Source organism: Enhydra lutris, unplaced genomic scaffold (assembly GCF_002288905.1).
Source record: "Enhydra lutris kenyoni isolate GAN:26980312 unplaced genomic scaffold, ASM228890v2 scaffoldscaffold5, whole genome shotgun sequence".
NCBI lineage: Eukaryota > Metazoa > Chordata > Mammalia > Carnivora > Mustelidae > Enhydra > Enhydra lutris.
The window spans coordinates 54,258,951-54,279,209 of record NW_019154089.1 but is presented as its reverse complement, the minus strand read 5'-3'; the positions used below and the strand labels follow the sequence as shown (position 1 = coordinate 54,279,209).

The 20,259-nt window shown below is 37.0% G+C and overlaps 1 protein-coding gene across 4 annotated transcripts in view; it reads right to left on the bottom strand.

Annotated features, from left to right (window-relative positions):
• LOC111140887 (drosha ribonuclease III) overlaps nt 1–20,259 on the bottom strand; it is a 119,503-nt gene that overhangs the window by 45,731 nt on the left and 53,513 nt on the right. For 3 of the 4 annotated variants that reach the window (XM_022493136.1, XM_022493133.1, XM_022493135.1), the window contains 6 exons: nt 15,683–15,807; nt 13,964–14,063; nt 12,410–12,517; nt 2,038–2,145; nt 1,371–1,509; nt 956–1,016 (listed from right to left, as the gene is read on the bottom strand). In XM_022493136.1, coding sequence (XP_022348844.1) covers nt 956–1,016; nt 1,371–1,509; nt 2,038–2,145; nt 12,410–12,517; nt 13,964–14,063; nt 15,683–15,807 — 641 coding nt within the window. The remainder of the gene's footprint in view (nt 1–955; nt 1,017–1,370; nt 1,510–2,037; nt 2,146–12,409; nt 12,518–13,963; nt 14,064–15,682; nt 15,808–20,259) is intronic. The other variant, XM_022493134.1, reaches the window with a different exon arrangement.

The window sequence follows — 20,259 nt, the reverse complement described above, 5'->3', positions numbered from 1 at the left end:
ATCTTTCACATACACCACCAATTAATTTTCAACAAGGGTGCCAAAACAATTTCATGGAAAAAGATTAGTCTTTTCAACAAATGATACCGGATATCCACAGCAAAAGGAATACACCTACACCACACCATAAACAAAAATTAACTCTAAATAGACCAAAGATCTCAATGTTGAGAGAAAAAACTACTGAACTCCTAATAGAAAAAAAAAGATGTAAATCTTTGTAATTTTTTTTTTAAAGATTTTTATTTATTTATTTGACAGACAGAGATCACAAGTAGGCAGAGAGGCAGGCAGAGAGAGGAGGAAGCAGGCTGCCCGCCTGAGCAGGGAGCCTGATGCAGAGCTCAATCCCATGACCCTGGGATCATGACCTGCGCCAAAGGCAGAGGCCTTAACCCACAGAGCCACCCAGGTGCCCCCATCTTTGTGATTTTATATTAGGCAATGGCTTCTTAAACATGATGCCAAAAGCCCAAGCAACACAAGTAAAAGAGAAACTGGACTTCATCAAAACTTTTTTGCTTTGAAGGATATCTTCAAAAGAATGAAGAAACAATCCATAGAATGAGAAAAAAATGTTTGCAAATTCGTATCTGATAAGAGATTTGTATCTGGAATATATAAAAATGATTATTTTAAAAAGCTGGTCACAAAGGACCACATATTTGTATGATACCATTTATATAAAATGTTCAGAAAAGGCAAATCCATAAAAATTGAAAGCACACTGAAAGTAGAATAGTGGTTGCTTAGGGCTGGGCAGACTGAAGGGAAATGCAGAGTACAGGTTTCTTTTTGGGATGCTGAAAACATTCTAAAATTAAGTAGTGATCAAGACTGCACCACTCTGTGAATGTTCTAAAAACCATTGAATAGTATACTTCAAGTGGGTGACTCGTATGGTATGTGAATGATACCTCCATAAAGCTATTATTATTAACAAAAGCTACTTTACCTTGAGGGAGTGGGGTCATCTTGGCCAAGGCGTGACATAATATTTATTAAAGTGTTAATTCCTATTTAAAAAGTAAATAAATAAGGAAATACTGTTAGAAGCATTCTAGGACCATGATATGATACGTAGAAAGGCTATTATCTATCTTACCCCAGTTTGATTTCAAAAGGTTTGATATCTGCATGTCTACAAGTCTGATCAATTTAGTTACTTAAGAAACTTGATAGTAGCAAAAAATTTTCCTAAAAAATTCATCCACCCTTATAATAATGCTCAAAGTGAATGCTGTTACGTATGGGTCAGAAAGCACTACAAAATGAGAATATACAACAGTCACCAGGAAACTTTTCCTGGTGGGGACTTAATTTACAACAGGGAACATAGACCAAAACACAAGAGTAGAATCCAAACATACCTTTTTTCCTCATATGCATGTGGTGAACTTTTCTATCTCCATATTTGGGCTGTCGAATTCCACAGTTAGATAAAGAATTCCTGGCATGATCAGGATTCATTCCAAAATTTAAGTGATGACTTGGATGAGTCATGGCCAGCTAAAATTTCAACAAAATAAATTTAGTCTGAAAAACTCAGCACAGAAGTGCCATCTTTATATTATCTCAAACGAAATAGCTAAAAGAGATCCATCCAGTAGAATTTTAAGCCCTGATCTTTCCATCTTATCTTCTCCAGGGTCAAATTTCCAGAGCTCTAGTACAAGACCTTTTCTATAAAGAAACCTAAAAATCCACATCTTTCAAAGGAGAATTACAATAGTTATCACCTGGAAAGAAGAGCCATAAAGAACGCAAGCCTTAAAGAAAGGACTCAGGCTTGACAGACAAATTTTAGCTTTGGTCTATTTCTTTAGGGATAGTGTCAAAAAAATTAAAATAAAATAAAATGAAAGGTGAGAAAAAGTGTTTGAAAGTGTCAACCAGAGTAGAGTAATGGAGAGAGCTGTGTTACTAAACATCCTCGTCATCTCCCGGAATGGAGAATCTCAATGTTCCATTTGTAACCTGCAAGATGAATTACTCCTATTTTGCTGTTATGTGAGTGTACAGGCGAGTAATTCTTACCTGTAACAGACAACGATCTTGGAAAGTATATCCTATCAACTTGTCTAGATGCATTAGGCATTGGTGGTAGCGGATATGATGGGTCAAGACAGGCAACATCATGGCATGCTAGGAAGAAAATTCCAATATGTTTATCTCAATAAAAACTTGTAATAATCCTTCATTTATTTTACAACAAACAAGAACCATTTTTCTCATCCCAGATTTCAACTGCCAAAGTCTTGAAACAGTTTACTGTCCACGTGGCATCCCTGCCAATCCCCTCTTGAGGGGTGGTGGACTACTGTTGCTCAGGGTATAGTCTCTGGAATCACAATGCCTCGGTCTGATTCCTGCTTCACTCATTCACTGTGGAACTTGGCAGGGGAGTTATTTGATCTCTCTCTGTTTCCTCACCTACAGAATAAGGATCATCAGGAGAGCTATTTCCAAAGGGGGGGAGGGTTAAAAGGATTAAATGAGCAAATACCAAAAAACTGCTTATCTTAGTACAAGGCTTCTTAGCCCTCATTCAAGTAGGAACAACCCTGCTTCATCAGCATTCAGCAGGGTGACCTCAACGAAGCCAGCAGAATTTCTGTGCCTCCCTGTCTATCTTTACTGTTAAGAAAATGGACTAGAGTTCATAAATTCTGAAACTTTGTCAGGGTCAAGATATTTTTGAGAATCTAAAGAAAATTACCCTTTCCCCAGAAAAATGCCTAAGTGCATAAACATGCAAAAAATGTATGCAATTTTAATAGGTTCACAGACCCCTAAAAGCCCACCACTATCCTCCAGGTAAGAACTTCTCAGTCAGGTGATCTCAAAAGGCCATTCTAGGTTTAATACTTAATGATGTAATAATACTCCAAGGAAAACTTTTATAACTACCACTACAGTTCTGTCACCTGAGGACATAGAACTTTTACTTTTATTTCAATCACTTTTCATTTGGCTAAAGATTCCTTATTGGGAGATAATTTCATAAAAGTCATCGTTTTTTCTTTTTTTTTAATTACACTTCCCTAGAACTCAAGAGAAAGAAGGAGTCATTCTTATTCATCAGAACCTAGAGACTGGGCACAGCCCACAGAATGACTGACATACGCTTTATATCATTTTAGTCTTTGAAGTATTTTCAGATGGCATTGTTTAAAAATACATGATAATGGATTTGCTTTTAACTGCAGAAAATCAGTTTCCCGTATTAACTTAAAAGGAAAGATTCGTGCTCCCAAGTAGAAATTCCAATCAACAGGAAGTCCTTCTTTCCTGTTCAATTCAATAAATGCATACTGAGCACCTTCACGGGCAAGGCTTACTACAGCTGTGGAAGAGAAAAACAGTAAGGACATGCTCTTTGCTTCAAGGGCTTCCCAGAGATATGTCATTATGACCTGAATCACTGGCATTTTGTCCACTTTGTTGTTGTAAGTGCTGCATTAAAAAACATAGTAATATGGAAACAAAATGTGTGGCCAAAGCATAGTATCACTTTCCAGGCATTTAAACTGCAGAAAGCTCAAGAAGAAAAAAGCTTTAGCAGAAAATTGCTAAAAATTCAAGGTAGAAGGGGCATGCAGACTACGCAGTCCACCTATCTTTATGAAGTGTGAACTCAAACTGGTAAATTGGCTATTTTTCTAATACCTCCAGCGAGGGATGGATCATCACCTGTCCAAAAAGGACACCCTCTTCAGGTTATTATGCTAAGTGAAATAAGTCACTTAGAGAAAGACAAATACTGTATGACCTCACATATGTGTGGAATCTAAAAAACAAAACAAACAAAAAACAGAAGCAAACGAAATAATTTAAAAAATACAGAGAATAAACTGGTCGTTGCCAAAGGGAAGGGGAGTATGGAGAACAGACAAAATGGGTAAAAGAGGTTAAACGGTACAAATTTTCAGTTATAAAATAATGTGACAGCAATGAAAAGGAAGGCATTGGGAATAGAGTCGATAATGTTGTAACAGAGTATGGTGACAGATGGCAACTGCAATTACCAAGGTGAGCACTACATATAGAGGTGTTGAATCACTATGTTGTGCCGCAAAAATTAATATAACATTGTATATCCACTATGCTTAATAACTTTTTTAAGATTTTTATTTATTTGAGAAACAGAGACAGCAGGTGTGGTGGGGAGAGGCAGAGGGAGAAGCACACTCTCTGCTGAGCAGGGAGGTCGATGTAAGGCTCCATCCCAGGAAGCTGGGATCCCACCCCGAGTCAAAGGCAGACGCTTAACTGAATGAGCCACCCAGGAGCCCCCTTAATAAATTTCTCTTTAAAAAGGAAAGAGCACACTCTTTAGGGTACTTTGATGATTATAAAATTATTATTAACATTTAGCCCAAATCTGTCTCTTTTGAAAGTTTATCTCTTTGAACCTAGCTGTACCCCAGGAGAAAAACAAACTATATGTAACAGTAATATCTCCACATCTTCTCTTTGTTAACCTAAGTCTTACTTCTTTTAACTTTTACTGGTATGAAACAGCTTTGAGTCCCTTCACTACACCAGTATCTCTTTCCAGGTAAGTCTACTTCTTGTGAATACCACTAAAAGATATCTATGACCATGTCTATCTTGTAACCCAGACAACAAAGTCTCAATGTTATCTACAAGACTATTAACAACTCTAGTTCAGTTTTTTTTAAAGTATCAATCTTTGCAATGTAGAAATACATACAATCACTGAGCATCTTCCTCTAACCTGCCAATTCAAGTCTCGCAAATGTTTTCTCCTTTAATGATTGTGTAGAAAAAATAAAAGTTAAAATTAAAAAAATAAAAATAAAAAAAGATTGTATGGAAATGGCTGTATGTGTAAAGCTATTTAAATTCTCTCATAAAAACTGAGCAACCAGGTTAGCAAAACACACCTAGAAGCAATATGAACAATAAAAGCTAGACAACAAGGTACCCCCATGAACACCTAAATAAGACAGGGTGAGGACAAAGATCTAGGAGATCTCAGCATCTGTGAGAGAGAAAAGACAGGGAGAGTAGCAGGGCTTCTGACAGCCCTGAGAATGCAAGAACCCCCAAATTAACATATATTCATAGAAAATGTGACCAAGGGGCGCCTGGGTGGCTCAGTGGGTTAAGCCTCTGCCTTCGGCTCAGGTCATGGTCTCAGGGTCCTGGGATCGAGCCCTGCATCAGGCTCTCCGCTCAGCAGGGAGCCTGCTTCCCCCTTTCTCTCTGCCTGCCTCTCTGCCTATTTGTGATTTCTCTCTCTGTCAAATAAATAAAATAAATTAAAAAAATCTTAAAAAAAAAAAAAAAAAAAAGAGAGAGAATGTGACCAAATGTGACCAAAACTGGAGAGGGCTCTGCAGTGAGTACAAAAGGACAGTGTACTGGCGCCAGAGTGCTGAAGCCCTATAAATGCTCAATGAAAAACTGAACTTCCCTTTCAGGGTAAAGCCCCATGGTGTGAAGACAGTGCTGGGGGTAAAAGCCACATTTAAGCAGGAGAGGAACAATAAAGAGCAAAAGAAAGAGGGAATCTAGATAAAATAGAGGAGGAAGCAGTGGGGGCAGGTCTCAGGTATCAAAAGTCCTTTATTTTAAATCACTTTGCAAAAACAGTAGAAGGAGGGGCTAATTTGGCTTATACCGCCTTTTTTTTTTTTTTTTAAAGATTTTATTTATTTATTTGACAGAGAGAGAGAGATCACAAGTAGGCAGAGAGGCAGGCGGAGAGAACGGGGGAAGCAGACTCCCTGTTGAGCAGAGAGCCTGATGTGGGGCTTGATCCCAGGACCCTGGGATCATGACCTGAACTAAAGGCAGATACTTAACCCACTGAGCCACCCAGGTGCCCCAACTGCCTTCTTAAAATACAGGAAAATATTTCATTTAACTTATTTAACATTATTTAACTTGAAGAGAAACAGAAAAGAATTATGATTCAATACCATCCAAGGATTTTATCAGAAAATAGAGAAAAGGAACAGAATAAGATTCCTCAGGTAATTAAAAAGAAAAGAAAAGAAAAGCCAGAGAAACATGCCAATAAAACAGATGAAAGCTATGACCTAACATTTCAAAACAAGCTAAACAAAATAAAGAAAGCAACTGGAGCTATAAAAGAAAACTACAAATAAATATTATAACTCAGAAATGAAATGACTAGATGAAAGAAGATTTGAAAAGAAGTGACAAAACTCAGGGAAAAGACATAAAAGGAAATAATCATTTTAAGAACAGAGACTAAACAGAATGAAGAAAAAAACAAATTAACCAATGGACAGTGCTTTGAGAAATAAAAGATAGGAAAAGGAAAAATTTTAGAGAAATAAAAAATCAACAGGAAATGAAGGATTCAAGAGATAATGACAGATACAGGAAACAAGCAAAGATACAAGAAGCATATAATAGGAATCCTTAAAGAAAACCAAAACAACAGGACAGAATAATGAAATGTGTAATTCAAGGAAACTTTTCTGAGAAAAAAGACAACTTATAAGTATATAATGGAAGGGTACACAGCATATCCGAAAAAATTAACCAAAAGGACTGACAGCATTGCTTTATGCCAGAAAACAATGGAAACGTATTTAAGATGTTAATGAAAGAAAACATAAACCACAAATTTTATATCCAGCTTACATGGCCTTTATATTTAAAGACAAATGGTTAGGAACATGTAGGACCTCAAGGATCATTCTTTTAATAAGCCTTTTTTTTTTAAAGATTTTTTTTTTTAATTTACTTGACAGAGTCAGAGATCACAAGCAGGCAGAGAGGCAGGCAGAGAGAGTGGAAGAAGCAGGCTCCCCGCTGTGCAGAGAGCTCGATGCCGGCTGATCCCAGGGCCCCCGAGACCATGACCTGAGCCGAAGGCAGACTAAGGAATCTACTAGAAATGAGCTCAATTGAAGAAAAAGGGTGGGGGGAAGAACATGGGATAAACACTAACATATAAACTAGCAATTATCTTCAAATATATTTTTACCTGTAGACAATTGTGAGTTGATATTATAGGAAATGCTTAATACTCTACAGAGTAGTACAAATATCAGAAAATGAAGAGAAAATGTGAAGTCCATGAACAGCAAGGACGAGGCTGCTGTGTATCTCATAGATACTAACTTGCAGCAAGAGGATAATTACTTCAAATTAGATCCTGGATAAGAGGAGCACAAGAAATAGTAAACAGTAGTCATTTTCAGTAATGTAATTTTTTTTTAAGTATTCTAACTAATAAATGCAGAAAGAAAGACAGAATTAAAATATCACTTTGGCAGCTCTTAATAAATATCGGTCTAGGTCATAATTCATTGGTGACTAGTAATGTCACACATAAAAAAGAGGCCACGGATGGATCTAGAGGGTATTAAGCTAAATGAATAAACCAGACAGAGAAAGAAAAAAAAAAACTCTATGATTTACTTATATATGAAATCTAAAATATAAAGCAAATGAACAAACAACAACAAAAGTGAAACAGACTCATAAATACAGAAAACAAACTGGAGATTGCCAAAGAGAAGGGAGGTGGGGGGATGGATGAAATGGGTGAAGGGAATTAAGAAATATAAATTTCCAGTTGTAAAATAAATAAGTCAGAGATAAAAAGTACAACACAGTAATACTGTAATATACTTATTGTATTTTGTAATGTAAATAATTGTTAAATCACTATGTGTTGTACACCTGAAACTAATTTAATTTTATATCAACTATATACTTCAATTTAAAAAAAGGCACATGATTGAGGAGAAATACATTCCAATTTGAAGACTTATCTCTTCAACTGAAAAATGGTCAGATTAAGTCAGATTTCTAAGAACAGAATTTACTTTCTAAAAGAACTATTAAATGTTTGGATTATCACTTATAAAAAGACAGAGAGAGAGAGAGAGAGAGAGACACCACACTACCACCTATGAAAAAGTTGTGCAAGAAAATAAATTTAAATCTGATCACTGCCATCCAACAGAACTTTCTATGATGATGGAAATATTCTGCATCTCTACTGCTATAATAAGCACTAGCCAGATAGTCTTAATAGTCTATTAAGTGCTTGAAATATGTCTAGGACAACTAAGAACTGAATTTTTAATTTCATTTAATTCTAATTAATTTAAATTTAAATAGCCATGTATGGCCAATGGTATTCTATTAGATAGCAGTTTATGATAATTTATAGGAAATAAAAGGAAGAGAAGCACATGTTAAATGATACCATTAAGTTGCAATCAGCAAAACCCAGATTAGACCTTAGGAACACTACAGAACACAAGATCCAGGTTCTTCAACAATAAGAATTTTCAAGGAAAACAAAGGGAAAAATGGAATGAGAACCTAAAGAGACTTAAAACACAGCAACTCACGACAATGTACAGATCCCATCTGAATGGCCATTGGAGCAGACTGAAATAGATGTAGCAATCAGGAAAACATGAGCAGTGACTGTGAGGTTACAGAGATGCTGCTGGTAAGGGCTGAAGCTGTGTGAGGATGGCACAGAGCTCACTACACTTTTCTCCCTCATCTTGTAGAAAATGTTGGAAATTTGCATAATAAATTGTAATTCTGACAGCTTGATAGGTCAGTTAGCCTTCAAACAAAATCTTGTTCTCTTCCTTTATAAGAAGCACTACATCTCCAGTTTAAAAAAAAAAAATCAAGTATCTCACATGGTTCAAAAATTTGTTAACAGTAACTGTGAAGCCATATGTCTCTTGGAGGTATAAATCTCTATTTCCACCCCAAGTTCTAACTTAGAAAATGATTCCTTGAATGTGTTGTCCAAAACCTCCTCATCCTTGGAGATACTTATTTTCACTATTCAGTCACCCCTTAATAGATCATGGAGCGAAAATATCAGTTAGTGTGATACTGCACAGCAGCCTTCCACTCCACTCCAGAGTCACTGTGGGAAAACAGCACAGCTATTGAGTCCAAATACAGCCCTGCATCTTCTCAGTACAAATACCAACCACCACAACACAGCTCCTTCTCCCAGCAATTCTCCATGCACCTGGGTCTCCTTAGTTTTCTCAAGGAGTTAGCACCCCCAAGTGCAGCATAAGCCTTATGCGGGTTAGAGAACCATAATGGTAGCAGATTCCTTGCTCCTTTTTTTGATGTCTCTGTCACCTTTACCCATTCTCCGTTCTTATGGCTCAGTTTATTGATCCCCATGAGTCACCTCCTTACCAAAGCAAAGTATCTATAAGATACCAATTCAAGCTCAGTGGGCAGAATCCCACTCTTAAAATCCTGCAGCAACATGTTGACTTTCTACCTTTTCTGAGGCATACTGTTGAATTTTTCAGCCTCAGTTTCAGGTTTTACTTCCTGCTCCCCCCCCCACCCCCGTATTGCCCAGAAATCACTAATAAACAGCAACACAGAAAAAAACCTTTTAATAGTCTGTCTCTAAACATGGCTTCAAGTTCTGCATTTAGCCCACATGTAATTACAGGTTCCGGGCCCAGTCCTAGAGTTCCATTCCTTCTAATATTGGATGGGGCAAAATGCAGAATTTTCTAATGTCATAAAAACCCCAGTAACTTCTCTGGTTGGGAAATTATACTTCTAGAATGAGAAACTGGTACTTAACGTTTCTCCACCTTAGATTTATCACAACAGTTTTACCTCCAGCAGCAGCCAGATAACATCACAATGCTTTTGCCAGCAACCTACCAGCAATTATTACTGATGAACAGTAGGTTCTGCATCAATGAATTCCCAAACAGAGAATCCCTCCCGCATCCCCACCCCTGAGGATTTTAAAGAAGTGCTTTTTGCCCTTAAAATTACACATGAGTCTTGGGGCGCCTGGGTGGCTCAGTGGATTAAGCCTCTGTCTTCGGTTCAGGTCATGATCTCAGGGTCCTGGGATCGAGCCCCACATCGGGCTCTCTGCTCAGCAGGGAACCTGCTTCTCTCCCTCTCTCTCTCTCTGCCTCTCTGCCTACTTGTGATCTCTGTCAAATAAATAAATAAAATCTTTAAAAAAAAAATTACCCATGAGTCTATCTGTTCACAGGTTCAGGATTATTCAAAGTATTCATTTAACTCCTATTTCTCAGATTCTTATTCTTCCTTAACAAACATACTAAATGCCTTTATTCTGAATGTTTTAAACTGCATTATTACATGCCACCTGCTATCTTATTTGAGGAACAAACACTAAAACAAGCATTTATTCTAGGTTAAGGAATTAAATAAGGCCAACATAACTTGTAAAAAAACAGGAGGATTGGAGACTGGAAACATGGCTTCTAAACAGATGGCAGTGGTCTTTGGAAGAGGGGGTCCTACAGAGGAAGGGACTATTATTAGATCAAGGAGTAGTCACCTTGGCAAGAGTTTGAGTTAGGATCCAATTTCTCTGACCAGTTAGTCAAAGGAACTGAGTGCTTTTGCCTGCCAATCTCGAAACAGAATGTGAAATCTAATACATGAGGAGATGATAACCTCATCCTCCAGTTGCTTCTAATCTAGCTAAGAAGCCAGATTAAGGTATTTGTGACACAGCTGAAGAACACGGAACTGCGGCAGAATGGATTATTCCGCACCCGTGCGCAGGCATTTCGCCAAAAAAAGGGGTGCAAAGGGCTCAATGCTTTAAACAAAATTGTGTTCAGTGCAACAAAACTGCCTTAGGGCCCCACTACACAGGGTGGAAATCCAGTACAACTGGACACTCCCTCCATACCCACCACCCACCAATCAGTTCTTCTTTATCTTTTCACAAATTAGGGCTCTATGGGGTTTTGTTTAAAAAACAAAAAAAGATAAAGTTCAAATTTAACCAAAAACACAAGTATAAAGCCCACTGAACTGAAAAATCTCTAGGGTCTCTTCCAGTTACTAATGCTCTCCAATTTTATGATGTCTCTATCAACTCTGACTTATCCCTGATGGCACCAGATTTTGAGCAGATTGCTGAACATTCTGCTCAGTGTTCTTATGATGTCTACCTTAGGATGACATTATGTCGGTTTTGGAGAAACAGAAAAACTAGATAATACAGCTCCAAGGCCCCAAGAAAGAATCAGCAGAAGATACTTCTGAATACTTACAGTTAAAAAAAAAAAAAAAAAAAAACAAAACGCTCAGCAAAATAACTGAAGATTTTGTAGACACAGATGGCTGCCATGGTAGAGCATTATTCTCGAACTATCTAGTAACATGGCATCAACAGCAGTCCATCTTAACATAAAAATATGTAGCTCTGGACATCACAATGTAAATGAGTCACCTAGAAATCCCTTTAATAATAAGATTAAATCCCACTGTTCAATATAATAATTAAATGCTAACACTAATGATTTAAAGAAAAAATACCTCATTGTGATGAAATAAATACCCGAGACAGCTTGAACTTATTACCATGCATGCTGCCATCAAAACAGTGAGTGGAAGCCTGTAAGTATTCTTCCCAACAGCTGAATATGGCAAAATACACTACCTGACCCCTGCCTGGGCACTCACTGCCTTGACTGTAATTCTCATGAAATGTAACCAGTATCAATCATAACTAAAGAATGAAGTAAAGACTCAAAGAATATGCTTGGTTTTAGGGGTCTCTAATCTGGTATAAATTCCACTCATAGGGAAAACAAAAATAGTTATCAGTGAGAGTTATATACAGCTGAAATGTTCCTCTATTAGTTCATCCAAGGAAAAACTACTATCATTTGGCTCAAATAGGAAATTTATTTTGATTTTGTTCATTAATGCCTTCCGTTCTCCGCAGTGTAAGTATGAGTCATCAGTCTGGAAAGTTCGGACAACACGGTCTTCAGGAGTCTGCCTGTAGAACTGTTGGAGTTATGTCTTTGGACAAGCACCCACACATTCGCTGCACACAGGCAGGTGCATTTGAAGAATACACTTGCCTTCACTCAACAGGCAGAGACAGAAAGCATTACTAAGTAACTGCACCCCCCACCTCACCACCATGCACATACGTGCACGCACACACACACGCACATCCACACAACAAGGCAACATGAAAACTGATATAAAAACAAAACCAAAATAAGAGCAATTTATGGTTGGTGTTCCATTTAGCTATAAGACAGTATGTTCTATAGAAACTTAACAGAATTAGGAAAACTTTCTTTTCAAGAAAGAAATATATAGGTATAGGGACGCCTGGGTGGCTCAGTTGGTTAAGCAGCTGCCTTCGGCTCAGGTCATGATCCCAGCGTCCTGGGATCGAGTCCCACATCCGGCTCCTTGCTCATCAGGGAGCCTGCTTCTCCCTCTGCCTCTGCCTGCCATTCTGTCTGCCTGTGCTTGCTCTCTCTCCCTCTCTCTCTCTGACAAATAATTAAAATCTTTAAAAAAAAAAAAAAAAAAAAAAGAAAGAAATATATAGGTATAAATGTGTTCTCCAAGGTGTCATCACCTGACAGACATCAGAACGGATGCCAGTTTTCCAAAATCCTTGACTACTTAGCTCCACTGTTACTTCTCGCCTCATTGTATTCTTCTGTCGTATTTTTTGGAGCGCTTCCTAGAAAAGAACTCATTATGATGAGTAACCTGACAGTTGTGAAGCAGTATTAAGCCAAACATCAAGCATTAGAAAATAAGCTGGATTCATTCAATATCACCTTTGCATTCAGGTATTCAAACCTCTTCGTGCCAAATTACAATATTTTACTTGAAATAAAGGCTAGGATACTCTAAGCCTTGGGTATAAGCCAGCCTATCCTGGTATCCAGATAAGAAAAAATCTAAACCAAATCAGCCATTCTGGTGAGTTCAAACAAACAAAAAAATGCCCTTTTGCTGATAAAAGAGATAAAGTGTGATGTTTGGGACTTAAAATCAGAATGCAAAAATTATATTTATATCAAGCCTTATGCTAAGCATTTACATCTAAGAAAGACAATCAGTAAATTAATCTGCAACCCACATAATTCTAAAAGTTGCCTTCTAATTTGTAAAACCCTTACAAAACCTCTTGTAGCAAGGGTACATTTTCTTCAAAAAAAGACAATGATTTAAAACTTCTGCAAGACATGATCAGGAGCTGACTCTCCCCTTCAAATAATTAATTATAAAAAAATTTTATATATGCACACTTCCAACAAAAATCTCACAGGAATTCATAACAGGAACTATCACACAGCCTGCATCATTGATTAAATGGCTACTACAGATCAAATACCACTGGAGGAAAGCTAAATGGAGTATTTCAGAAGTCCACACAACCACCTTTCTCCCTGGATCCAATGACAGAGAGAAATTTCAGTCGGTCTCCCCAAGCCTTGGTTCCCTCTTTATAATGAAGGTATCCGGCTCAAGTCACAGGAAGTGACAGGACCAGAATTCAAACACTTTTCCCAGCTTCAAAGCCTTGCTCTCTTATACCCAAAGCAAAATTAAACATCATTGAGACAAAATTTATGTTGATACTGAATCCATTTATTCTTAAAATTATGAATTAAGAACGAAAACATAAATGATCCTGGAATACAGGACAATACTACCCATTAGTAAAAAATATGAAATTCGGGATATAAAACTTTATAAGTTTACCCTGTTGAAATAACAGACCTATGGAAGACACATGAAAGGCAGTCTTTTATGACCTTAAGACCAAGAAATTTGAGTATGACCCAAATTACACTAAGTACAGTCTAATCAATGATAAAAGGTTGTCCCAGCAACTGTAAAATTTGAAAAATTTCTATAAGATATATTTATTCCCAATGGTAGGAAACCATTAAGAAACAAGCCTTTTTAGTAGGGTAGTGGAGGTAATGTTCTCTTAGATACTAAAAGACGAAAAAGAAATCCATCTGTCTACTAATGTGAGGAGAGAAAAGTATGATTTTTTTTTTTAGAAGTGTTTTTCCATCTTATTCTAGAAGCATGGTGTAATGCGATAATCTTGAAAATAAACCTGAAGCACATCATTATTAATCCCGGAAGAACAGGACTTGATACCAACCTCCCTTTGCGCCAGCTTCTGTTTGTCAGTTTGTTTAACTTTGGGACTATTTGCTAGGAGGTGGCGAAGTTTCACATAACTCTTCCACAGTTTCTGGTACCTAAGGAAAAGGACAGACAGACATCTCAGACAAAAAGCAGGAGAATCTGAAGTGCAATAAACCCAGCTGTTTTAATAGGCGTGCTGAATCATAAATTACATTCTTTTGGATATCCTTAATGGCAACAAACCATCATTCTAAGGAAGGATCTGATCTGGGGGCAGCAGAGCAGGATGACCGAGAGTCATCTGGAACCTAGTGATTAAGTTGATAATTATATGTCTATGTTGAAAATGAGGTGTCACTACATATGCCCGAATCTCTCGGGAAAGAGTTCCAAAGACACATAAAAACCAACAGAAACGTATCATTTCTCATGGTTACCTATTTTATTTAAATATGTACTTTCTGAGGTTGTTGAAAGAAACACCCCTTATTAACAAGGACACGGTCGGTCTCTGAACTGCCTACATTGAAAGTAAAAGTTGGAGAGTATTAAAAAAGAGAACGCCGTTTGTGCCCATACCCAAGCTACACAGCTGTATCCATTTCTCCACTGGAGAGGGAAAAAGACAAAGGGTGCGCACCAATTTGTATTCACCACACAGAAACAAGCACAGTTGTCGAAGCCAAATAATGTGATAAGCTAGATCAGTCTAAAGGATCCTGTTAAAGCGTCCTGGGAAGGAAGAGAAATGCAGTCCTGTAGCAGCACACAGTCCTGCCATCTGAGAGTCCACGAGAGCCTATCACATTCTACTAACATTTGTGACAAGAAGGGACTTTCAACGAATTTTCTGTCATATTGAAACTGCTCCTTTTTTGGCCTTAGCTGGGTCTCTCCTTTTTTGGTAACAATTTTTTAGAGAATGGAGGAAAGAAAGAAGTACTTACACAGTGCCTGGTTCACTGCTTCATACTTTTATCCAAAGGGGGAAAAAAAAGAACAAAACCCTTTAGCCTCTTCTAATGTATCAGCCAGAATTGTATTTATGAACTGAAAATCTCCCATGCCCTTTTCTCCCATTATGAATCCTTAAAAAAAAAAATTAAGTCAGGAAACTGTTTACCGAGGTAGGAAATCCAAATACTTCTGAAGAATATAATGGTACTATTTCCATTCCCACACATCCTCATCTTCTCCCAGAAAAACACTAACAAGCCAGTTGGAAAAACTCAACTGTGGAAAGTAACATCAATTCTAAGAGTCAGCAGTCATGCCTTCTCCTTACAACGCAACCCTTGACTTTGCAAGGAATCTTGAGCTCTTATTAAGATGCCTCCCAAAATAGAATTCTGCATAAATCCGGCAGTGCTAGGAACATGGTGCTACTTTCCTCTAGAGTGCACTGAAAAAATAAATAATAATAACAATAAATATTGTTATGATGAATAAAGGAAAAGTTCCTTAAAAGTTAAAAATATACGGGACTCAAGTTGACCAAAATTGCCAAGGATAATCTACTGAATAATAATTTCCTGCAGTCAAATCAATAGAGAAAATAATTCTTCAGGAGCTACCAAAACCTGTTTCATTTGGTAACCTAAATTTGGAAACATGGCTCATTTCAGGTCTTAATTTTTTAATAAGAAAACATCCACTAAAGGATATTCCTCTGCTAATTCAGCTGTTAGTAGAAGGTGAAATTGGCTAAGACAAACACCGAGAAATATCTTACTGTGGGTCTCCTGCATAACTCAACTGTGCAGGGCGTATCCCAAAGTGGACGATAATCGGAAAAGTAATCACATCGGGGTTGAACTGTTCACGATCCAGTTGATCGATGCGGACAGAGCTAGGTTTCTAGAGAGAAAAATCAAAGCCATTTATTCCCATAAGAAGTCTTTCAGTATTGACTTTAACCTAAGTAATGAAGAAATTAATCGGATTTTTCCTGGGAAAGCCTCATCCCCCAAGGAAAAATGTCATTTAAAACCTGTTAATCATAGCAGCTATATTATATAAAAACTATAATGTCATCCCTGTAAATGAGTCTATGCCACTTGGCATAACGAACAATGATTTTGTCCTTTTTTGCAGTCCACATAGAAACCTTTAAAAATTAAGCTTTTAAAAGGACACCTAGTCGGATATAACTTTTCCTTAACCTCTCCAAAGGCACAGGGGAAATATTCCATCATGGGGAAGAAGTGTGCTGGCTTACTCTGTTTCATTTCACATTTCAAATGAATGGCTTACTTCTATTCAGGATGCGCAGATGACTCTCTATATACTTTTTTCCATTAGTTCTTTGTGTACCTGTTTTTCCTTTCTTTTTTTTTTTTTTAAACAATCGTATAATTCACATATAACATTACTGGTTTCAGGTGCTGGGCATAATAATTCAATATCTGTATACACTATGTAATGATCACCACAATAGTCTAATTAGCATCTGTCACCATACAAAGTTACAAAAATTTTTCTTATGAGAACCATCAAGATCTACTCTCTTAGTAAGTTCCATATCTGCAACATAGTTCTGACTTACAGTCAGGACATTATATGTATTGATCGCCTTTACTCATTTTGCCCACTCCTCTTCCCCTCCCCCTTCTGGCAACCACCAATCTGTTCTTTGTATCTGAGTTTGGTTTTGCTTTGTTTGTTCGTTCATTTGTTTGTTTTTCTGATTGTATGATTTCAGTGTTTGTCTTTTTCTTATTCCACTTAGGGTAATACCTTCAAGGTCTATCCATGTTGTTGCAAATGGCAAGACCTCATTCTTTTTTATGGCTGAGCAGTATTCCACTGTGTGCGTGTATCCATTCATCTACTGATGAACACTTAGATTTTCTTCCAGATCTTCGCTATTATAAATAATACTGCAGTAAACACAGGCGTGCCTATCTTTTTGAATTAGTGTTTTTGTTTTCTTCAAAATACCCAGAAGTGGAACTGATGGATCATATTTTTTAATTTTTTGAGGAACTCCTATACTGTTCTCCATAGTGGCTACACCAATTTACATTCCCACCAAAAGTGCACAAGAGTTCCCTTTTCTCCACATCCTCACCAACACCTGTTATTCCTTGTTGTTTTGGTAACAGCCATTTTGAAAGGTAGGAGATGATAATTCATTGTCTTGATTTGTATTTTCCTGATGATTTGTGATGTTGAGTGTCTTTTCATGAGCCTATTGGCCTTTTATTTCTTCTTTGGAAAGATGTATCTTCAGATCCTCTGTCCTTTCCAGTTGGATTTTGTTGTTGTTGTTGTTACTGTGCTACTTTATATGTTTTAGATATTAACCCCTTATTAAATATCTGATTTGCAAATATCTTCTCCCGTTCATTTTGTTGATGATTTTCTTCACTGGATGGAAATTTTTTAGTTTGATTTAGTTCCATTTGTTTACTTTTCTTTGCCTTTGTTGCCAGATACAAAAAATCAGCGCCCAGACCAATGCCAATGAGCTGCCACCTATATTTCTCCTGTTAAGTTTTATGGGTTCAGATCTTACATTCAAGTCTTCAATCCATTTTGTGTTAACTTTTGTGTTTGGCATAAGGTAGTGTGGTCCAATTTCATTCTTTCATATGTGGCTGTCCAGTTTTCCCAACACCATTTATCAAAGAGACTGTCCATTCCCCATTGTATATTCTTGCCTCCTTTGTCATAAATTAATTTACCTTACATGCACGAGTTTATTTCTGGGCTCCCTATTCTGTTCCACTGACCAATATGTCTGTTTGGGGTTTCTTTTGGCTAATGTCATATCATTCGATTACTATAGCTCTGTTGTATAGTTTGAAATCAGGGAGCATGATGCCTCCAGCTTTGTTCTTCTTTCTCAAGATTGTTTTGGCTAGTCAGTATCTTTTGTGATTCCACACAAATTTAGGATTGTTTATTCTATTTCTGTGAAAAATGCCATTAGAATTTTAATAGGGCTTGCACTGAATCCATAGGTTGCTTTGAGTAATATGGGTATATTAATAATATTAATTCTTCTAAGCCATGAGCACAGAATACCTTTCCATTTATTTGTGTCTTCTTCAACTTCTTTCATCACTGTCTTATGGTTTTCAGAGTACAGGACTTTTATCTTCTCAGTTAAATTTATTCCTAGATATCTTACTCTTTTGATGTAATTATAAATGGGACTGTTTCTTAATTTCTCCGATAGTTCACTATTAGTACATTATAAAAATGCAACAAATTTTTGTGTACTCATTTTTTACCCTGCAGCTATACTGAATTCATTTATTAGTTCTAACAGTTTTTTGGTGGAATTTTTAAAGGTTTTCAATATATAAAGTCATATCATCTACAAATAGGGACAGTTTTACTTCTTCCTTCACAATTTTGATGCCTTTTATTTCTTTTTATTTCTTTTTCCTGCCTAATTACTCTGGCTAGGACTTCCACTACAATATTGAACAAAAGTGAGCATCCCTATCTTGCTCCAATGTATTCCTTTAATTCTACACCTTTAAAAGAGAAGGTATGGTGACACAAAAACCAAATAGGTAAGCTTCTCATTATGTCCATGTAGGCCATTTTTAAATTTTAAAAGAAAGCCTCATTTTTTAAAAAAATCTAATACAGGAAGAAGTGAACTGGTGGTTCCTTCTTCAGTTAACAAAATACCTTTCTTTCATCCTAAAACTTTCTTTGTAAAATGATGATAAAATCATAGAGTTTTCTCAACCTCCTTGCTTATTCTCAACTCTCACAGCAATCCCTAATTAGAAACTAAATTCTTACCAACAGATTGTGGCATCTTTGGCTCAGCTACTTTAGAGCCAAATGCTACAGAATCGTTCCACATGGAGGCCAATAAGCTTCATTTTGCCATAAAGCAATGCCCACAACCAGGGTCTGGATGGTGGCCTGATTTGTCCAGGACAGGGGGGTTTCAATGGAAACCTTCCAGCAATTGAAACAAGCTGGTTATCCCACCCCCCAGGCTGTAGCCCCAGTCAGCCATCCAAGAAATCCAAGCAGGTGACAGAGGGAATAGATCTGTGTAAATTCATACATGTTAGTTAATAAACAACTTAAACTTAAGTTTTAAAAGGATATCTGAAAGTCACTTAATGGTCAAAAGGTCAGCAGGTATCTGAAAAAGTTGACCTCTGCTCTCAAAATTAATAAACTGGAGAAGATTTTGGTCACAGGTAACCTAATAAGAAATTATGTTAAATGCCCATCATCATCAGTAGCAACACAGTATTTAGGTCTAGGAATTGTTGCCAAGATTTTGTATATCAAACCAGCAGGATACAGTTTTAAAAGAGGAATTGCACAACTGAAAATGCTAGTAAATTATTCATGTTTTCATGATTTTAAACACCATGCTATGGCATCAACCAAGGAAACAGTGATTTAAAATATCTGGGAAGAGATGAAATAAGTTCTAGACTTTGGCCACACCTTACAATATCCATCATACCAGCTTTGAGGAAGAATAAAAAATATTCTAATGACCAAAAATATTCCCTGGCAGAGGCAAAGTGCCTCGGGAGGGAGATTAATTCTTTTAAGTTCTGAAGCAATAAAGTACTTAATGTGACCATAATGGCTTGAAAAATTTAATAAATTCCCCAATATTCTTACCACTGGGTAATCTTTCAAAGCAAGTACTGCAGAGGATGAATGTGGTGCCATGTCTACTCTGCTGTATTTGCAAAAGATATAATGAAAGGATGTTTTTGTGATACTCAGTTTCCAGGGTATTTTCCTCCTTTAAACATATTTTTTATTGACTTTAACATATTCCCAAGTCTGGCACTCAAACTTACCTTTCTTCATTTCTGATTACTTTTCAACATAAATCTTTCATCCTGACCACTCTGGTTTCATTATCTTCAAAATTGGCCATATATCCTCCCAAGTATATACATTTAATCATGCCAATAAGTTATACAATTTTTCGATTCCTTAAAGACCTCCCTGTAGCATTTATGAAGTATCCCTGACAGCCTGGTCAAGTGATCTCGCCTGAAACTACAGGCTTTCCTGATTGGCTTTTGTACTGACTGGTCCACAGATTCAAAAATTCATCACAGAGTCCTCTCACATGGATATGTCATTAGTCTGCACCTGGACAAACAGCATATAAAATTTATAGACTTCACAAGCACCTGACTCACATAGTAGTCTCCCAACAAATGCGTTAAATGAAATCATTGTAATGGAATAAATGTTCTTCTATGCCAATGGCTCAAAACCATGAATGTGTGAATCAGAAAAGCACCTGGCGATTTTTTTTTTTTAACAACAGATCCTTGGGTCCCTCTATTTGGGAGT